This window comes from Bombina bombina, chromosome 6 (assembly GCF_027579735.1).
Source record: "Bombina bombina isolate aBomBom1 chromosome 6, aBomBom1.pri, whole genome shotgun sequence".
Taxonomy (NCBI): domain Eukaryota; kingdom Metazoa; phylum Chordata; class Amphibia; order Anura; family Bombinatoridae; genus Bombina; species Bombina bombina.
In genome coordinates this window covers 874,968,059-874,988,187 of record NC_069504.1, presented here as the reverse complement: position 1 = coordinate 874,988,187, position 20,129 = coordinate 874,968,059, and the positions used below count along the sequence as shown (strand labels likewise).

The following is a 20,129-nucleotide window of genomic DNA, read 5'->3' as shown; positions in this document are numbered from 1 at the left end:
TTTACCTTTTTAATAGGAGACGTTTCTGTCACTCCGTGTGACTTTTCTTGAATCCCAGAAGTTACCTTCAAAAATGAGAATCATTAGAGCATGTTTATTAAAGGGAAAGTGTTCTTATATAAGAGTTCATTGTATTCTACGCTTCTGCAGGAACATCATTTCAAATGGGCTGACTCACACTGGTAGGTTGATTTCTGCTGCTGCCTCTTATTTACATAGGTTTTTTTTCTATAGTCTACACTACAATAATTACATTTGTATTATAGGTGGTGGTTTCAACAGGCAGAAACGTCTGCTTCAAATAATAGCATAAAGTTAAAGAGGCTATTTGTAAAAAAATAGAATAGACTTCAGAATGGATAAAATGGAATAGATAATTATGAAAACAGTAAAGGGGAGAAAAAATACCAAATAATGTTCAGTTTGGGCTAACTAGCTACGAATCACTAATTTATGTCATCTATAAGGAACGATTAGCCTTAGGGGCCGAATTATCAAGCTCGCCGGAAACAGCAGTTATGAAGCAGAGGTCTAAAGACCGCTGCTCCATAACTTGTCCGCCTGTTTTGAGCCTGCGGACATCAATCCACCCGATCGTATATGATCGGGCTGATTGACACCCCCTGCTAGTGGCTAATTGGCCGTGAATCTGCAGTGGGCGGCATTGCACAAGCAGTTCACAAGAACTGCTTGTGCAATGCTATACATATACATCTTTAGACATGTATACGTATGTATCTCTATGTTAAAGCCCTTTGCAGTCCTTTTATTTCTAACACCTTAGACCTCATATATTTGAGCCCTTATAACTTTTATTGCAATTGTTTCAATCATTTCTTATCAGACAGTGCTATTATGAGTGTAACTTTACTTTTTAAATGTGTTTTTGATGTTTTTGTAACACCCACGATAAACTCGGTATTGCTTGCACGCAAATGTTAGCGTTCCACTCGTAATCTAACCCTATATATTGTTTTATGCTCATTATGTTTAACAGATGCACAACAATATGCAGAATATACAACAGCAGTGCCAGCTTTCTCACGCAGTGCTGTGCCATGATATACCCACACAGATGTAGTACCTGCAGGCCTCACCAAACCCTTATACACCCTGTTATGTTTAAATGACACATGTATTGAGTAATGTCTGTATCCTCACCAGCTTAATTGGATGCTTTTCTGTTTCTTTTGGTGTCTTTTCTTGAAAACCAGGACGTTTCACCTAAAGAATACAAGATTAAAACCATTATGATAATTTGTAATTGTGGAATTGTTATAATTATTGTATAAATAAATAATAAACCTATTGTATATCAGATTACTAGTTCATTATCTGTGAATAGAATCCCTAAAAGATGCATAATACACATAAAAGAACATAAATCTCAAATTAAATTCCCCATAACATTTAAATATGAATAGTAAAAAATATATAGCTTTGTACACTCATTATTTATTTATATCCCTTGTCTTGTAATTTAAATTTGAAAACTGTATTTTGCAATTCTCAGAACTGGAAGTGCACACTACAGATACCATTAGCCTTACACTGCTACATATCTGCTCCTAACTGGCCTCAGCAATGATAAGATAGCTTACTGAAAAACAATGCAAGTTTTGCTAACAAAATGACAGTGGCAAGCCATGTCTACTCCAGTCACAAGTCTCAATTGGCCTACACACACATGCACATACACACATATGCGCACACACACACACACATATGCACACACACATATATACACACACAAACTCGCACACATATATGCACACAGACACTCACATATGCACACACACACATATATACACACACACACATATACACAGTCCCACACACATATGTACACACACACATATGCACACACACACACACATATGTACACACACACATATGCACACACACACACACATATGCACACACACATATGCATACGCACATATATACACACACACATATACACACACACATATATACACACACACACATATACACACACACACATACACAGTCACACACACATATGTATACACACACACACATATGCACACACTCACATATGCATACGCACATATACACACACACACATATACACACACACACATATGCACACGCACATATATACACACACAGACATATGCACACACACACATATGCATACACTCATATACACACACACATATGCACACACACACAAATATGCACACACAGAGCTAATAGCAGGCCTCACTTGTTTTAAATTGGATTTTTCTGCTCCTCTTTGTTTCTTTTCAGGAGTTCCAGGAGATTTTGTCTAGAGAACACATCAATAAATTGTTGTACAGAATTAAGATTAAGAAACATAATATATTTATATATATATACATATATATATATATATATATATATATATATATATATATATATATATATATATATATATATTACGGGTAAAGTCATGAATCTGGGTAATTCTAGGATTACACGGGTAAAACTGACATTACCCAAGTGGCTTGGCCCTCCTTGAACCCCCAAGGTGGAGGCAAAAAAGATAGGGAAGATAGGGAATTACAGTGCATCGTATATATGTTTGATGCAGTGACTCAATGCACTCTGAGGAGATTTAGGATCTTACATCGGGCTTTACCCACAGCCACTTGGGTAATATCAGTTTTCTGATTTGTCAGTCATTAACATATTTTTTTAGAAAGGCAAATTTTATTTTCATTACAATATGCTGAAAAGTTTTTGTCTGATTTCTCTCCAAACTGGCGAGTTTTTGAAATGAGCAAAGATAGGAAACAACAGTAATACTGCCCCTTTACCTTTTTAATAGGAGACGTTTCTGTCACTCCGTGTGACTTTTCTTGAATCCCAGAAGTTACTTCAAAAATGAGAATAATTAGAGCATGTTTATTAAAGGGACAGTGTTCTTATATATTCCACGCTTCTGCAGGAACATCATTTCAAATGGGCTGACTCACACTGGTAGGTTGATTTCTGCTGCTGCCTCTTATTTACATAGGTTTTCTTTCTATAGTCTACACTACAATAATAACATTTGTATTATAGGTGGTGGTTTCAACAGGCAGAAACGTCTGCTTCAAATAATAGCATAAAGGTAAAGGAGTTATTTGTAAAAAAATAGAATAGACTTCAGAATGGATAAAATGGAATGGATAATTATGAAAACATTAAAGGGGAGAAAAAATATCCTATAATGTTCAGTTTGGGCTAACTAGCTACGAATCACTAATTTATGTCATCTATAAGGAACGATTAACCTTGGGGCCGAATTATCAAGCTCCGAATGGATGCTCCTGTTTCTGCGCAAGCTTTCAGGCTCGCCAGAAACAGCAGTTATGAAGCCGAGGTCTAAAGACCGCTGCTCTATAACTTGTCCGCCTGCTCTGAGGCTACGGACTTCAATCCGCCCGATCCTATACGATCGGGCTGATTGGCACCCCCTGCTAGCGGCCGATTGGCCGCAAATCTGCAGTGGGCGGCATTGCACAAGCAGTTCACAAGAACTGCTTGTGCAATGATAAATGCTGACAGCGTATGCTGTTGGCATTTATTGATGTGCGGCGGACATGATACGCTACATCGTATCATGTCCGCATATTGCGTCAAATGCCAGGACCTAAGGGTATAAAAAAGACCCTTTAGTAGTGCCTGGGGTTTGTCTAAATTATCATTGAGAAAGGCATTCCAAAAGGCCATAGTAACATAGTAGATGAGGTTGAAAAAAGACCGAAGTCCATCGAGTTCAACCTATACAAATCTAAAATATATACAAAAAGCTCCAGTTAAGCTTAAATAATCCCACTAAAAGGTGACCCATTTAATACTAGCAATCATATCCATGAATTTTGTTTATAGACAGAAATGTATCCAAATAATTTTTAAATGTATCTAGGGTATTGGCATTCACTACCTCCTTTGGTAATGAGTTCCACAATTTTATTGCTCTTACAGTGAAAAAACGTTTCCGTTGCAGGAGATTAAATCTCCTTTCCTCCAACCAAACGCATCTGTTTATTTTGTGTCCTCTTCACCCCTGTCACCTGATACCAACATATACGGCTATCGTCTAGGAAACAGGGGATGAATTACGCTAGCTCCATAGCTTCATTTGGTGGTTTGAGAGTTTTTGTTAAAGAGGCTAATACCTCTCTGTTTTTAATCTATATATATATATATATTAAAATGTACATTTTATATTTAATATATTTTAGTAGATTGGGTGCTTTAAACCCTTTTCTGTATTCTTTTTTTTGTAAGCGTTAAAGAAATATCACACATGGTTGAGTTTCACACTTTCAAAGCTGACAAGGAGGCACATTTATCAAGCAGTTATAAAGCAGCGGTCTAAAGACATCGCCGGAATTCAACCTGATCGAGTACGATTGGGTTGATTGACACCTCCCTGCTGCCGCGAGTCTGCAGGGGGCGGCTTTGCACCAGCGGCTTTGTACCACACTGTCGGATCAGGTCCGACAGACATTTGATAAATATGCTTCAAGGTCTTGTTTTTATTTTATTTCTTCTTACTTTTATTATCTAACTTGCTTTGTTCTCTTGGTATCCTTTGTTGAAAAGCATAGCCAGGTAGGCTGCTCCGTCAACAAAGGATACCAAGAGAATTAAGCAAAATTAATAATAGAAGTAAATTGGAAAGTTGTTTAGAATTGTGTGTTCTATCTGAATCATGAAAAGAAAGCAGGCCAAATTACAGACAGGGAGAGAAAGCAGTCAGTTAAAAAAATTATTAAAAGCATAAAAACAGCAATGCGTTTCTTGGCAGAGCCCAATGAAACAGCGTTTCCTGCTGAAAAACACGTTGCTGTTTTTATGCTTTTAATACATGTTTTAACTGACTGCTCTCACCTCATGGCTGTTATTTGGCCTGCTTACTGCATTTAGTTGTATAGATTTGCAGCTTTAATGTAGATCATGTGCCCAGGATTCTGATTAGTGTAACCTGCCTGCTGTATCCTGTGTGGTTTGCTTCTGCCCGGGGGAATTCCACCCTCGATCTATAAACCAATTGTGAAGCCCAGCCCTGTTCATGGAGAAGTGTTGGCGGCTGACAGGAGATGAGCCTGCTGAGTATATTGGAGAAGTGTTGGCGGCTGACAGGAGATGAGCCTGCTGAGTATCTCGGGGGAGTGTTGGCGGCTGACAGGAGATGAGCCTGCTGAGTATCTTGGGGCAGTGTTGGCGGCTGACAGGAGATGAGCCTGCTGAATATCTCGGGGGAGTGTTGGCGGCTGACAGGAGATGAGCCTGCTGAGTATCTTGGGGCAGTGTTGGCGGCTGACAGGAGATGAGCCTGCTGAGTATCTCGGGGGAGTGTTGGCGGCTGACAGGAGATGAGCCTGCTGAGTATCTTGGGGCAGTGTTGGCGGCTGACAGGAGATGAGCCTGCTGAGTATCTCGGGGGAGTGTTGGCGGCTGACAGAAGATGAGCCTGCTGAGTATCTCGGGGGAGTGTTGGCGGCTGACAGGAGATGAGCCTGCTGAGTATCTCGGGGGAGTGTTGGCGGCTGACAGGAGATGAGCCTGCTGAGTATCTCGGGGGAGTGTTGGCGGCTGACAGGAGATGAGCCTGCTGAGTATCTCGGGGGAGTGTTGGCGGCTGACAGGAGATGAGCCTGCTGAGTATCTCGGGGGAGTGTTGGCGGCTGACAGGAGATGAGCCTGCTGAGTATCTCGGGGGATGTTGGCGGCTGACAGGAGATGAGCCTGCTGAGTATCTTGGGGCAGTGTTGGCGGCTGACAGGAGATGAGCCTGCTGAGTATCTCGGGGGAGTGTTGGCGGCTGACAGGAGATGAGCCTGCTGAGTATCTCGGGGGATGTTGGCGGCAGACAGGAGATGAGCCTGCTGAGTATCTTGGGGCAGTGTTGGCGGCTGACAGGAGATGAGCCTGCTGAGTATCTCGGGGGAGTGTTGGCGGCTGACAGGAGATGAGCCTGCTGAGTATCTCGGGGAGTGTTGGCGGCTGACAGAAGATGAGCCTGCTGAGTATCTCGGGGGAGTGTTGGCGGCTGACAGGAGATGAGCCTGCTGAGTATATCGGGGGATGTTGGCCGCTGACAGGAGATGAGCCTGCTGAGTATCTTGGGGCAGTGTTGGTGGCTGACAGGAGATGAGCCTGCTGTGTATCTCGGGGGAGTGTTGGCGGCTGACAGGAGATGAGCCTGCTGAGTATCTCTGGGGATGTTGGCCGCTGACAGGAGATGAGCCTGCTGAGTATCTTGGGGCAGTGTTGGCAGCTGACAGGAGATGAGCCTGCTGAGTATCTTGGGGCAGTGTTGGCGGCTGACAGGAGATGAGCCTGCTGAGTATCTCGGGGGAGTGTTGGCGGCTGACAGGAGATGAGCCCGCTGAGTATCTCGGGGGAGTGTTGGCGGCTGACAGGAGATGAGCCTGCTGAGTATCTTGGGGCAGTGTTGGCAGCTGACAGGAGATGAAACTGAGTATCTTGGGGCAGTGTTGGCGGCTGACAGGAGATGAGCCTGCTGAGTATCTTGGGGCAGTGTTGGCGGCTGACAGGAGATGAGCCTGCTGAGTATCTCGGGGGAGTGTTGGCAGCTGAGAGGAGATGAGCCTGCTGAGTATCTTGGGGCAGTGTTGGCGGCTGACAGGAGATGAGCCTGCTGAGTATCTTGGGGCAGTGTTGGCGGCTGACAGGAGATGAGCCTGCTGAGTATCTCGGGGGAGTGTTGGCGGCTGACAGGAGATGAGCCTGCTGAGTATTTCGGGGGATGTTGGCCGCTGACAGGAGATGAGCATGCTGAGTATCTTGGGGCAGTGTTGGCGGCTGACAGGAGATGAGCCTGCTGAGTATCTCGGGGGAGTGTTGGCGGCTGACAGGAGATGAGCCTGCTGAGTATCTCGGGGGATGTTGGCCGCTGACAGGAGATGAGCCTGCTGAGTATCTTGGGGCAGTGTTGGCGGCTGACAGGAGATGAGCCTGCTGAGTATCTCGGGGGAGTGTTGGCAGCTGAGAGGAGATGAGCCTGCTGAGTATCTTGGGGCAGTGTTGGCGGCTGACAGGAGATGAGCCTGCTGAGTATCTTGGGGCAGTGTTGGCGGCTGACAGGAGATGAGCCTGCTGAGTATCTCGGGGGAGTGTTGGCGGCTGACAGGAGATGAGCCTGCTGAGTATCTCGGGGGATGTTGGCCGCTGACAGGAGATGAGCCTGCTGAGTATCTTGGGGCAGTGTTGGCGGCTGACAGGAGATGAGCCTGCTGAGTATCTCGGGGGAGTGTTGGCGGCTGACAGGAGATGAGCCTGCTGAGTATCTCTGGGGATGTTGGCCGCTGACAGGAGATGAGCCTGCTGAGTATCTTGGGGCAGTGTTGGCAGCTGACAGGAGATGAGCCTGCTGAGTATCTTGGGGCAGTGTTGGCGGCTGACAGGAGATGAGCCTGCTGAGTATCTCGGGGGAGTGTTGGCGGCTGACAGGAGATGAGCCTGCTGAGTATCTCGGGGGAGTGTTGGCGGCTGACAGGAGATGAGCCTGCTGAGTATCTTGGGGCAGTGTTGGCAGCTGACAGGAGATGAACCTGCTGAGTATCTTGGGGCAGTGTTGGCGGCTGACAGGAGATGAGCCTGCTGAGTATCTTGGGGCAGTGTTGGCGGCTGACAGGAGATGAGCCTGCTGAGTATCTCGGGGGAGTGTTGGCAGCTGAGAGGAGATGAGCCTGCTGAGTATCTTGGGGCAGTGTTGGCGGCTGACAGGAGATGAGCCTGCTGAGTATCTTGGGGCAGTGTTGGCGGCTGACAGGAGATGAGCCTGCTGAGTATCTCGGGGGAGTGTTGGCAGCTGAGAGGAGATGAGCCTGCTGAGTATCTCGGGGGAGTGTTGGCAGCTGAGAAGAGATGACCTGTTGAGTGACTTGAAGGTCTTCATCTGCTTGTTGTGCACAGTGTGAGCCCATTTGATAGTTGAATGTACTTTCTTGCCTTCTTTTTGTTGTGGCAGTGATTCTACACCATGAGGCGCCTCTGCTTATCTTTTCTATTGTTCACCGTTTGTAATCTGGAGTGCTGTCGAGTTCATGAAACCAATGCACTGATTTAGTGCTACTCACTGATTTGGGACTGCTATTTTTCTCCTTTATGAGTAATTTTACTTGGTGATATTTGTTTTTTTATTTTGTGCTCCTTCTTAATATCATGGATTTCCTCTTGGTTACATATTGTGTGATGTAATTTTTTTGTGATGCTGTGTCATTCACAATAGAATTGCACTGAGATATTAGTGAAATGTTATAAAGAGAAATAGAAAAAGGGAAGCATAAACTGGCACACTTATTGGGGGATAGTAAGCTAAATAAGTGCTGTGTGTGGATGAGGGATTAAAATATAACTTTTAATAAATATTGCATAGCCATAAAATAAAGATGGACTAAACCATCAATAAAAGATAAATTTAAAAAGTGTCAACAATAGACACACTTGCTCCTCTTATTAACGATACAGTGATCTGTATAGAAAATGGCTAACACTAGTAAGTAATGCTATTAGGTCTTACATAGGCACACCGAATAGTGATTATCAAGGTAACTGTTAATGTAGCTATGCACATAGGACTAAGCAGAAGATTAAATAAGGAAAGGTAGAGAGCCTCACGGGGTTCTCAATAACAATTAAGTACCGCTAAGCCAGTAACATATTACCAATATTATCTAGAGTGAGTCTATGTGAGAACGATGCCTTAAAGGCCAACAATTAGACTGATATTTAGACGGATAAGAGGAGCAGTGCGAATGCCTGATGCGCGTTTCGCAACTGCTTTTTTAGAGGCGCCGACCGCTTCAACACACAGTGTATTTAAAGGACCTGCGGCTAATCACAGGGTCGCTTTCAAATCCATACGGTTATTCAGCCAATCAGCATGGTGTTTGCATCTACTGAAGTCCTAATGACGTGTACGAACATGGCTTGAGTATCGTATTAGATGAGAGGTACACACAGTGTTGGAGCGGTCGGCGCCACTTTTTAAATTTAGCTTTTATTGATGGTATAGTCCATCTTTATTTTATGGCTATACAATATTTATTAAAATTTATGTTTTAATCACCCATCCACACACAGCACTTATTAGCATAAGGCACTGCCCACCTCTTAGTACTTAAGGGGGATTTGTGGAGATAGTTTCATGCCCCCCTTTTTCCCTAGGGGCTTTAGGGAAATTTTCTTAATATACTATTATCAGACTATTCTGTAGTCATTCATGGCGGTACTATGGCTTCCATTAATTTAATGGAAGACTTTTTCAACAGAGAGAAGGATCGTAAAGTTAATATAGACAAACTTTTGCCAATTTATCAGCAGAGGGGTATAACAAAGCAGAATCTGATGACTGGGAATCAGGTCTCAAAACATTAGGAGAGTCACTTAGAAAACATAAGAGGTCAGTATGGAATAAAAGTTCATACGATAAATATCCGGCCAAACATAATATTCCGAGAGGCTTGAGAGTGAGACTCTTCCCATCCTTCAGTTTTCATATTGAGAGCTATCGTGATAGATGGGGACAAACATTAATAACATGCTCTGAAGTCCTTGTGGCAATCCTATCTGATTATGAAACAGAAATTGTCGAAGAATTAAGTAAGGAAATTTCAGAAATTACAGCTAAACTGACAAAATTCGAAACCTTAGATAATTTCAAAACTGCATACAAAAATCTACATGACGAATTAGACACTAAGGAAAGGGACATTATTAAAAAATAAATGTGAGAAACTCAGTAGAGATATAAGGGTCTTTGAGAAAAGTCGCATTTTTACCTGGGATGAAAGGAACCCCAGGCGCAGAAAGAACTATTTACCATCACAAAGTAATAAAGATGATGTATCCACATCAGAATATGAATCCTCAGCTACTGAGGATGGAGCCAAAGGCCCCTCCAATACTAGTTCCCAGTGCCAGTGAGAGACTAGCAATTCTGTCAAAAAACGAGGCAGAAAGCAAACCAAAAGCAAAAGAAAAAGGAGGGAAGGTCAGAACAGAATCTGAGAAACAGGTCAAGATGGGGATACGGCAACAACAACAGGAGCAAAGAGGATTGGTCGAAGAGACCGAGATGGTAAACACCAATAACCTACAGATTATTAACCTTTCTAACAAAATCCTGTCCCAAGACCATATCAGTGTCCTCAGCAGTGGCTTAGCCTTCTCACCCTCCAATAGCATAAACTTCTTTGAAATCATTAAAGACGTTTACTTATTTGCTAGGAAAATCTCTCTTAATAAACTATATGCCAAGCATGAGGATACCAATCTGGATGCACAGGCTGTAATGGACTTAGTGTCACTACTAGAAGAAAACGAAACTTTGAGTAGAGATGATAATGACTGGCAAAAAGGGTTAATTAAAAAATCAACGTATATGCAGCAAATGTCACAATTTCCACAAATCGATATTTACTTGAAAGTAGTAGAGTAAAGACATCCTTAAGCTCCGAGATCAAAAGCTTGATAATAAGAGTGAACAAGAATCTAAAGTCTTAAATGACATACAAAAATGGAAGGATGTGGTGGTAAAAGCCTCAGATAAGGGAGGGAATGTGGTTATATGGCCTACAGATATGTATCTAATTGAAGCCATGCGACAGCTGGGTGACCATAAATGTTATAAACCTCTAATCCTGATTTTTTGTAAGCTATAACAATCTAATTGAGAGAGCAAAACTAGATGATCTACTTAACACAAAAGAGCATAAATTTCTTACTGTTATCAATCCTAAAGTAGCAACATTCTACTTACTCCCCAAAGTGCATAAAAACAAAAAATCTCCACCTGGGAGACCTATTGTTTTAGGGATAGGGAGCCTTTGTGAACAAGTCTCAAGATACATTGACCTGAGACTACGAGATATAGTTCTTTCTCTACCCTCCTATACCAGGGATACCATGGATATCCTTAACAAAATTGAAGGCATGACCCTAGATAGTCAAACTTTCTTTGCCACATGTGATGTTGAATCCCTTTACACCTCCATAGAACACACTTGGGGGTGTCATACAGTCCAATACTTCTTAGAGATGGAGGCATCTGAAAACATACCTAAGAATTAGTTTATAATCAAAATGTTACAGTTCATCCTTAGCCATAATTACTTCGTATTTAATGACAAATTTTTCCTCCAAACACGCGGAACTGCCATGAGCACAGCTTGTGCACCCACATACACCAATATATATCTAGAATGGTGGGAGCGTGAATTTGTTTTTGGAGAAAATATGGAGCAATATACAGAGAATGTTTTACTATGGCTAAGATATATTGACATTATCTTCATATTATGGAGAGGTGAAGAATCTTTGTTCAAAGAGATTATAAACAAACTGAACTGTAATGATCTGAATCTTAGACTGACATATGAGATTAGTTACACTAAAGTAACCTTTTTGTATTTGACAATCTCAAGAGACCTGTTTGGCCAAGTACAATCAAGTCTGTACAGAAAAGAAACGGCTACTAATTCAATATTATCCTTTGAGAGAGCACATCATCCATCTACAAAGAAAGCAATTCCCTTTGCGGAATTCCTTAGAATACATCGAAACTGTTCTAACATTGATTCCTTCAAAAATGAAGCAAAAAAATTAAAACTAAGACTGAAGAACAGAGTTTATCCCAAAAGTATTCTTTAAAAAAGCTTACCACAGAGCATTACATACGGACAGAAACAGTTTATTGTTGCCCAAACAAAAACAAACTAAGGACACAAGGGTAAGATTCATGTGTACCTTCAATGAAGCGCACAAAGTGATTAATGCCATACTTAACAAACATATACACATATTACAGACTGATGAGGATATGGCAAAAAGTATTGGCCAAAGAGTAGCGATAAGTTGGAGGAGAGATCTTACTATCAGAGAAAAAGTAATGAAGAGTCACTTTGTCAAATGTAATTGCCTAAAGAAATACATTGGTATGTCAACAAGAGAATTCAGGAAAAGACTAAGTGAACACCTTGGAAATATCAGGAATATGGAGAAGGGTAGAAAGCTAACCTGGGTTGCAAAACACTTTTTAGATTGCCATAATAGCAAACCTGAGTTAAAATGCTGGATACTCCAGAAAATCTCTTTGGGTATAAGATGTGGTAATGTGGAAAATGCATTACTAAAAGCAGAAACTAAATGGATTTTCTGGTTACAAAGTATGGCCCCTCTAGGAATGAATGAAATGATAACATATAGTGCATTCCTACAATAGTTACATACCCTTAGGTATGTCAAAACCTTTTTATAATCATATCCCTCAAGATCATGTATGGTACCTACAGTATAGACCTTATCATTAGCTTCCTTAATTACTATTAGATAGTATGAACATCTCCAAATGAGATCACAAGAATTGCAATAACTCTCTGAGACTTTGTCCTTTATACATATTGTATCAATAGAGAATCTTTCCAATGTATGGCATTATCATTGACCGATACGATCATTATATTTTGTGTGTGTTAGCCAAAACTATAATGCCAAGATAGACAATAGCAACAGCAATCAAACATTATTGTCACACACTAAGTATACTGGCAATAGTTACAATGCCAAAATAATGGGTACAGCCCATCTAGTGTCATACATAGTGATGACATACCAAGGTATAAACTGCCTTTACATAAATATGATAAGCAATAAGTATCAACGTATTCACAACATTGTCATTTGTCATGAACAGAGTGACACTTACACTACAAGGATAGGTTATTTCTAGGTTATCACCATGTTAATGGGATCATATAATGGATCTTACATATTCAAGTGTATAACCTTTGATATATCCATTAAATGGGAGTACATATGTTAGCTGTTATCGGTGTTACTACGAAGTCTGTAATCAATGAGACAATGTGGGACTTATCTGTCCTTTTATGTTTGGGATATGAGAGAGTGATAATTACATTCCCGTTACTGTAATTTTATTCTTTAAATATCAGTTATGATTGTGCCAAAACATGTGAATATATGTTACATAACCTAATAATGTCATACTCTATGTCTGTAATTACCATAGTCTATTTGATACAGATAAAGGAAACAGCTCAGCCACAACCTGGATATAATGAGTCTGGCAGTAATCGATCTACATTATTTAATATATAATACAATGAGCATTCATTTTATATGTAAAACCTAAAAGTAAGACCATGACTGATACTAAGCAATGGACTAGATCGTAACTCTGATCGGGTATTGATAATTCATGTTTTGATAGTCCATTGAGGGATATACCTATTCAATCTCTTCATCGTAATTGGCTCTCTAACACACCCCACTCTCATCTAATACGATACTGAAGCGGTGTCCGTACACGTCATTAGGACTTCAGTAGATACAAACACCATGCTGATTGGCTGAATAACCATATGGATTTGAAAGCGACCCTGTGATTGGCGGCTGGTCCTTTAAATACACTGTGTGTTGGAGCGGTCGGCACCTCTAAAAAAGCAGCTGCAAAATGCGCGTCAGGCCAGGTGTTCGCACTGCTCCTCTTTTCCATCTAAACATTAGTCTAATTGTTGGCCTTTAAGGCATCGTTCTCACATAGACTCACTTTAAAAAATATTGTTAATATGTTACTCGCTTAGCTGTACTTAATTGTTATTGAGAACCCCGTGAGGCTTTCTACCTTTACTTATTTGATCTTCCGCTTAGTCCTATGTGCATAGCTATGTTAACAGTTACGTTGATAATCACTATTCGGTGTGCCTATATAAGACCTAATAGGATTACTTACTAGTGTTAGCCATTTTCTATACAGATTGATCACTGTATCGTTAATAAGAGGAGCAAGTGTGTCTATTTTTGACACTTTTTAAATGTATCTTTTATTGATGGCTTAGTCCATCTTTATTTTATGGCTATACAATGTTTATTAACAGTTATGTTTTAATCACCCATCCACACACAGCACTTATTTAGCTTACTATCCCCCAATAAGTGTGCCAGTTTATGCTTCCCTTTTTCTCTCTCTCTTTATAATGTTGAACACATTAGCATAAGGCACTGATCACCTCTTAGTACTTAGGTTTACTTGAGGGGGATTTGTTTCATGCCCCCCCCCCCTTTTCCCCTAGGGGCTTTGGGGAAATTTTCTTAATATAATATTAGTGAAATGTATATGCACCAAAAGTGCTAGCTACCCACAAACAAACAATAATATAACATTTATTTACAGCACACAGGGGCCTCACTAAACTTTGCTGGGCCCCAGTAAAAAGGCTGTGACAGGCCCCCTATTTCAATAGCTCAGTTGGTAGCCACATACTTCTCTGTTACTATAGCCCAGATAATTGAAACATTGCCAAACTGATGGGAAAATGGCTTTTTGGCCTTGCCAGGCTTGCCGCCCCTCAGTCTGGCGATCTATTCGAATAAAAGGGCTGGACCCGCGAAGTGCCGGCGAGTAGCGATAAGGGATGGGCGAAAGTTTCACAACATTCGAAAAATGAAATTAATTTTAACACATTCGTTCATTCGAATTCAATTTCAAATGTTTGTAAAACATTCTAACATTCGTTTAATGTAATAGTATTTCTAATGCTTTCTTTAAATGTAATATTCAAATTATGCAATATTCAAAATAGAAACATTTGAATTGATATATTTGTATCTATTATGTTTCAATTTACTAAATTCCCTACCACATGAACTATTGAACTTCTGAATATAATTTACTAAATCAAATGTTACATTCGAAATTTCGAATGTGGACAATCAATCTAATTATGAACATTTGAAATTGAAAGTGACATTCGAAAACTATAAATAGCATTCGATTACAGAATTTTTTAGAATATTCATTATGTAAATCGAATTTTTATGATAACATTCATTCTACCATTCAAATTCGAATATAAACACATTTGCCCATCCCTAGTGGCGATGTGTCTCCTATTGGAAATAATGGGGAACGCGCATCTGTTCAACTCTGCTGACATCTCCACTTGTCTAAACTTTCAGCAGGTAGGGGGCATATTTGAAGTGTTCCTACACAGCCCAGACAGTGCGCTTACTGAAACCGAAAACGGTTTCTGTGTAAAAACACTTCAAATAATGTCTATATAACCTGTCACTAAACCTACACCTGCCTCACACTGTAAAGTCTTGCCACTGAAAAGGTGGCAAGACAAATATGACTGAAACCGTGAAAATAACCTGCATTTCAGAGATGGGAAAATATTGCACTACTGGCGATGTATCCCAATCAAAATGCAGGTTACTCCCCTGGAACGTTCAGCTAACTCCCTCAGAATGCCTACATCTCATATCTGCGCTATACCTGACTAGTAAAGACAAAAACAAAAAAAAAACCTCCCTATTATAACTATTGGAGCTATGTTGATACATATATATACAGTGTTATTATTATTATTATTATTGGTTATTTGTAGAGCGCCAACAGCTGTTATCAAAGACAGTAGCGTAAATTATTGTTTAACATAACTGCATGCCATTATGTAAAAATCAAAAGTTTTTACTTCTGACTTTTATTTCAGAAAAATATATTTACAATGATAGATTTATGTTTGAAATAATAAAAAGAACCTGCACAAAAGTAGTTACATTTCTATATAATTATTAAAATAATATGCATTATACATGAAAATGCATATCATTTAACATTGTATGGAAATTTAATTCTATTCTAAGCTATTAACCCATAGGCACCCTCATCCCCAGCACAACCTAAGCTGCTACACTATTAAACCCCAATCTGCCATAACCGAAAAGACCTTACCACCCCCTATCCTATTAACCTAAACCGCCAAAACAACCCCCAACGCAAACTACCCCTACACTACTTAATACCTAACAGCTAACCCCCCAGACCTCTAACCAAACACCCCCTAAGTTACAAAAGATAACAAACAATAAACGTACACAAAAATAAAAAATACATTATAAAAGCACTACCAAAAATAAAAAAACCCAGTTATGCCTATCCTAAAACTAAAGTCCCCTTAAAAAAAGCCCAATCCAAAATAAAAAACCCTATACTAACACTAAAACCTACTCTAACAATTGCCATTAGAAGGGCATTTTGTAGGGCATTGTCCTAAAGTGATTACAGTGATTTAGCTGTAATAATAATAACACATTTAAAAAAAAAAACAGAATTTATGCTTACCTGATAAATTACTTTCTCCAACGGTGTGTCCGGTCCACGGCGTCATCCTTACTTGTGGGATATTCTCTTCCCCAACAGGAAATGGCAAAGAGTCCAGCAAAGCTGGTCATATGATCCCTCCTAGGCTCCGCCTACACCAGTCATTCGACCGACGTACAGGAGGAAATATGCATAGGAGAAACCATATGATACCGTGGTGACTGTAGTTAGAGAAAATAATTCATCAGACCTGATTAAAAAAACCAGGGCGGGCCGTGGACCGGACACACCGTTGGAGAAAGTAATTTATCAGGTAAGCATAAATTCTGTTTTCTCCAACATAGGTGTGTCCGGTCCACGGCGTCATCCTTACTTGTGGGAACCAATACCAAAGCTTTAGGACACGGATGAAGGGAGGGAGCAAATCAGGTCACCTAAATGGAAGGCACCACGGCTTGCAAAACCTTTCTCCCAAAAATAGCCTCTGAAGAAGCAAAAGTATCAAATTTGTAAAATTTGGCAAAAGTGTGCAGTGAAGACCAAGTCGCTGCCTTACATATCTGGTCAACAGAAGCCTCGTTCTTGAAGGCCCATGTGGAAGCCACAGCCCTAGTGGAGTGAGCTGTGATTCTTTCAGGAGGCTGCCGTCCGGCAGTCTCATAAGCCAAACGGATAATGCTTTTAAGCCAAAAAGAAAGAGAGGTAGAAGTTGCTTTTTGACCTCTCCTTTTACCAGAATAAACAACAAACAAAGAGGAAGTTTGTCTGAAATCTTTAGTGGCCTCTAAATAGAATTTTAGAGCACGGACTACGTCCAAATTGTGTAACAAACGTTCCTTCTTTGAAACTGGATTCGGGCACAAAGAAGGTACAACTATCTCCTGGTTAATATTCTTGTTGGAAACAACTTTCGGAAGAAAACCAGGCTTAGTACGCAAAACCACCTTATCTGCATGGAACACCAGATAGGGCGGAGAACACTGCAGAGCAGATAACTCAGAAACTCTTCTAGCAGAAGAAATTGCAACCAAAAACAAAACTTTCCAAGATAATAACTTAATATCCACGGAATGTAAGGGTTCAAACGGAACCCCTTGAAGAACTGAAAGAACTAGATTAAGACTCCAGGGAGGAGTCACAGGTCTGTAAACAGGCTTGATTCTAACCAGAGCCTGAACAAACGCTTGAACGTCTGGCACAGCTGCCAGCCTTTTGTGAAGTAAAACAGATAACGCAGAAATCTGTCCCTTCAGAGAACTTGCAGATAATCCCTTCTCCAAACCTTCTTGTAGAAAGATAAAATCCTAGGAATTTTTATCTTGTTCCATGGGAATCCTTTAGAGTCACACCAACAGATATATTTTTTTCCATATCTTATGGTAAATTTTTCTAGTTACAGGCTTTCTAGCCTGAATCAGAGTATCTATTACAGAATCTGAAAACCCACGCTTTGATAAAATCAAGCGTTCAATCTCCAAGCAGTCAGTTGGAGAGAAACCAGATTCGGATGTTCGAATGGACCTTGAACAAGAAGGTCCTGTCTCAAAGGTAGCTTCCATGGTGGAGCCGATGACATATTCACCAGGTCTGCATACCAAGTCCTGCGTGGCCACGCAGGAGCTATCAAGATCACCGAAGCCCTCTCCTGGTTGATCCTGGGTACCAGCCTGGGAATGAGAGGAAACGGTGGGAATACATAAGCTAGGTTGAAGGTCCAAGGTGCTACTAGTGCATCTACTAGAGTCGCCTTGGGATCCCTGGATCTGGACCCGTAACAAGGAACCTTGAAGTTCTGACGAGACGCCATCAGATCCATGTCTGGAATGCCCCATAATTGAGTTATTTGGGCAAAGATTTCCGGGTGGAGTTCCCACTCCCCCGGATGGAATGTCTGACGACTCAGAAAATCCGCTTCCCAATTTTCCACTCCTGGGATGTGGATTGCAGACAAGTGGCAGGAGTGATCCTCCGCCCATTGAATTATCTTGGTCACTTCCTCCATTGCCAGGGAACTCCTTGTTCCCCCCTGATGGTTGATATATGCGACTGTCGTCATGTTGTCTGATTGAAACCTTATGAATTTGGCCCTTGCTAGATGAGGCCAAGCTTTGAGAGCATTGAATATCGCTCTCAGTTCCAGAATGTTTATCGGGAGAAGAGATTCTTCCCGAGACCATAGACCCTGAGCTTTCAGGGGTTCCCAGACCGCGCCCCAGCCCACCAGACTGGCGTCGGTCGTGACAATGACCCACTCTGGTCTGCGGAAGCTCATTCCCTGTGACAGGTTGTCCAGGATTAGCCACCAATGGAGTGAATCTCTGGTCCTTTGATCTACTTGAATCGTCGGAGACAAGTCTGTATAATCCCCATTCCACTGTCTGAGCATGCACAGTTGTAATGGTCTTAGATGAATTCGTGCAAAAGGAACTATGTCCATTGCTGCAACCATCAATCCTATTACTTCCATGCACTGCGCTATGGAAGGACGAAGAACAGAATGAAGAACTTGACAAGAGCTTAGAAGCTTTGATTTTCTGACCTCTGTCAGAAAAATCCTCATTTCTAAGGAGTCTATTATTGTTCCCAAGAAGGGAACTCTTGTTGACGGGGAAAGAGAACTTTTTTCTATGTTCACTTTCCATCCGTGAGATCTGAGAAAGGCTAGGACGATGTCCGTATGAGCCTTTGCTTTTGACAGAGACGACGCTTGAATCAGGATGTCGTCCAAGTACGGTACTACTGCAATGCCCCTTGGTCTTAGAACCGCTAGAAGGGACCCTAGTACCTTTGTGAAAATTCTCGGAGCAGTGGCTAATCCGAATGGAAGTGCCACAAACTGGTAATGCTTGTCCAGAAAAGCGAACCTTAGGAACTGATGATGTTCCTTGTGGATAGGAATATGTAGGTACGCATCCTTTAAATCCACCGTGGTCATAAATTGACCTTCCTGGATGGTAGGAAGGATCGTTCGAATGGTTTCCATTTTGAACGATGGAACCCTGAGAAATTTGTTTAGGATCTTGAGATCTAGAATTGGTCTGAATGTTCCCTCTTTTTTGGGAACTCTGAACAGGTTGGAGTAAAACCCCATCCCTTGTTCTCTTATTGGAACTGGATGAATTACTCCCATCTTTAACAGGTCTTCTACACAATGTAAGAATGCCTGTCTTTTTATTTGGTTTGAAGATAATTGAGACCTGTGGAACCTTCCCCTTGGGGGTAGTTCCTTGAATTCCAGGAGATAACCTTGAGAAACTATTTCTAGTGCCCAAGGATCCTGAACATCTCTTGCCCAGGCCTGAGCAAAGAGAGAAAGTCTGCCCCCCACCAGATCCGGTCCCGGATCGGGGGCCATCCCTTCATGCTGTATTGGTAGCAGTGGCAGGCTTCTTGGCCTGCTTACCCTTGTTCCAGCCTTGCATCGGTCTCCAGGCTGGTTTGGGTTGAGAAGTATTACCCTCTTGCTTAGAGGATGTAGAAGTAGAGGCTGGTCTGTTTCTGCGAAAGGGACGAAAATTAGGCTTATTTCTAGCCTTAAAAGACCTATCCTGAGGAAGGGCGTGGCCCTTTCCTCCGGTGATGTCTGAAATAATCTCTTTCAAATCAGGACCAAACAGTGTTTTGCCCTTGAAAGGGATGTTAAGCAATTTCGTCTTGGAAGACACATCCGCTGACCAAGACTTTAGCCAGAGCGCTCTGCGCGCCACGATAGCAAACCCTGAATTTTTTGCCGCTAATCTCGCTAATTGCAAAGTGGCATCTAGAATAAAAGAGTTAGCCAATTTAAGTGCATGAACTCTGTCCATAACCTCCTCATACGAAGATTCTTTATTGAGCGACTTTTCTAGTTCTTCGAACCAGAAACACGCTGCCGTAGTGACAGGAACAATGCATGAAATTGGTTGTAGAAGGTAACCTTGCTGAACAAACATCTTTTTAAGCAAACCCTCTAATTTTTTATCCATAGGATCTTTAAAAGCACAACTATCTTCTATGG

General features: G+C 41.4%; 1 protein-coding gene across 2 annotated transcripts in view; it reads right to left on the bottom strand.

Moving 5' to 3' along the window:
• The window catches only part of LOC128663821 (muscle M-line assembly protein unc-89), a 239,574-nt gene that overhangs the window by 11,695 nt on the left and 207,750 nt on the right, over positions 1 to 20,129 (bottom strand). For both annotated transcript variants that reach the window (XM_053718344.1, XM_053718345.1), the window contains 3 exons: positions 2,231 to 2,293; positions 1,162 to 1,224; positions 6 to 65 (listed from right to left, as the gene is read on the bottom strand). In XM_053718344.1, the coding sequence (XP_053574319.1) occupies positions 6 to 65; positions 1,162 to 1,224; positions 2,231 to 2,293 (186 nt within the window). The remainder of the gene's footprint in view (positions 1 to 5; positions 66 to 1,161; positions 1,225 to 2,230; positions 2,294 to 20,129) is intronic.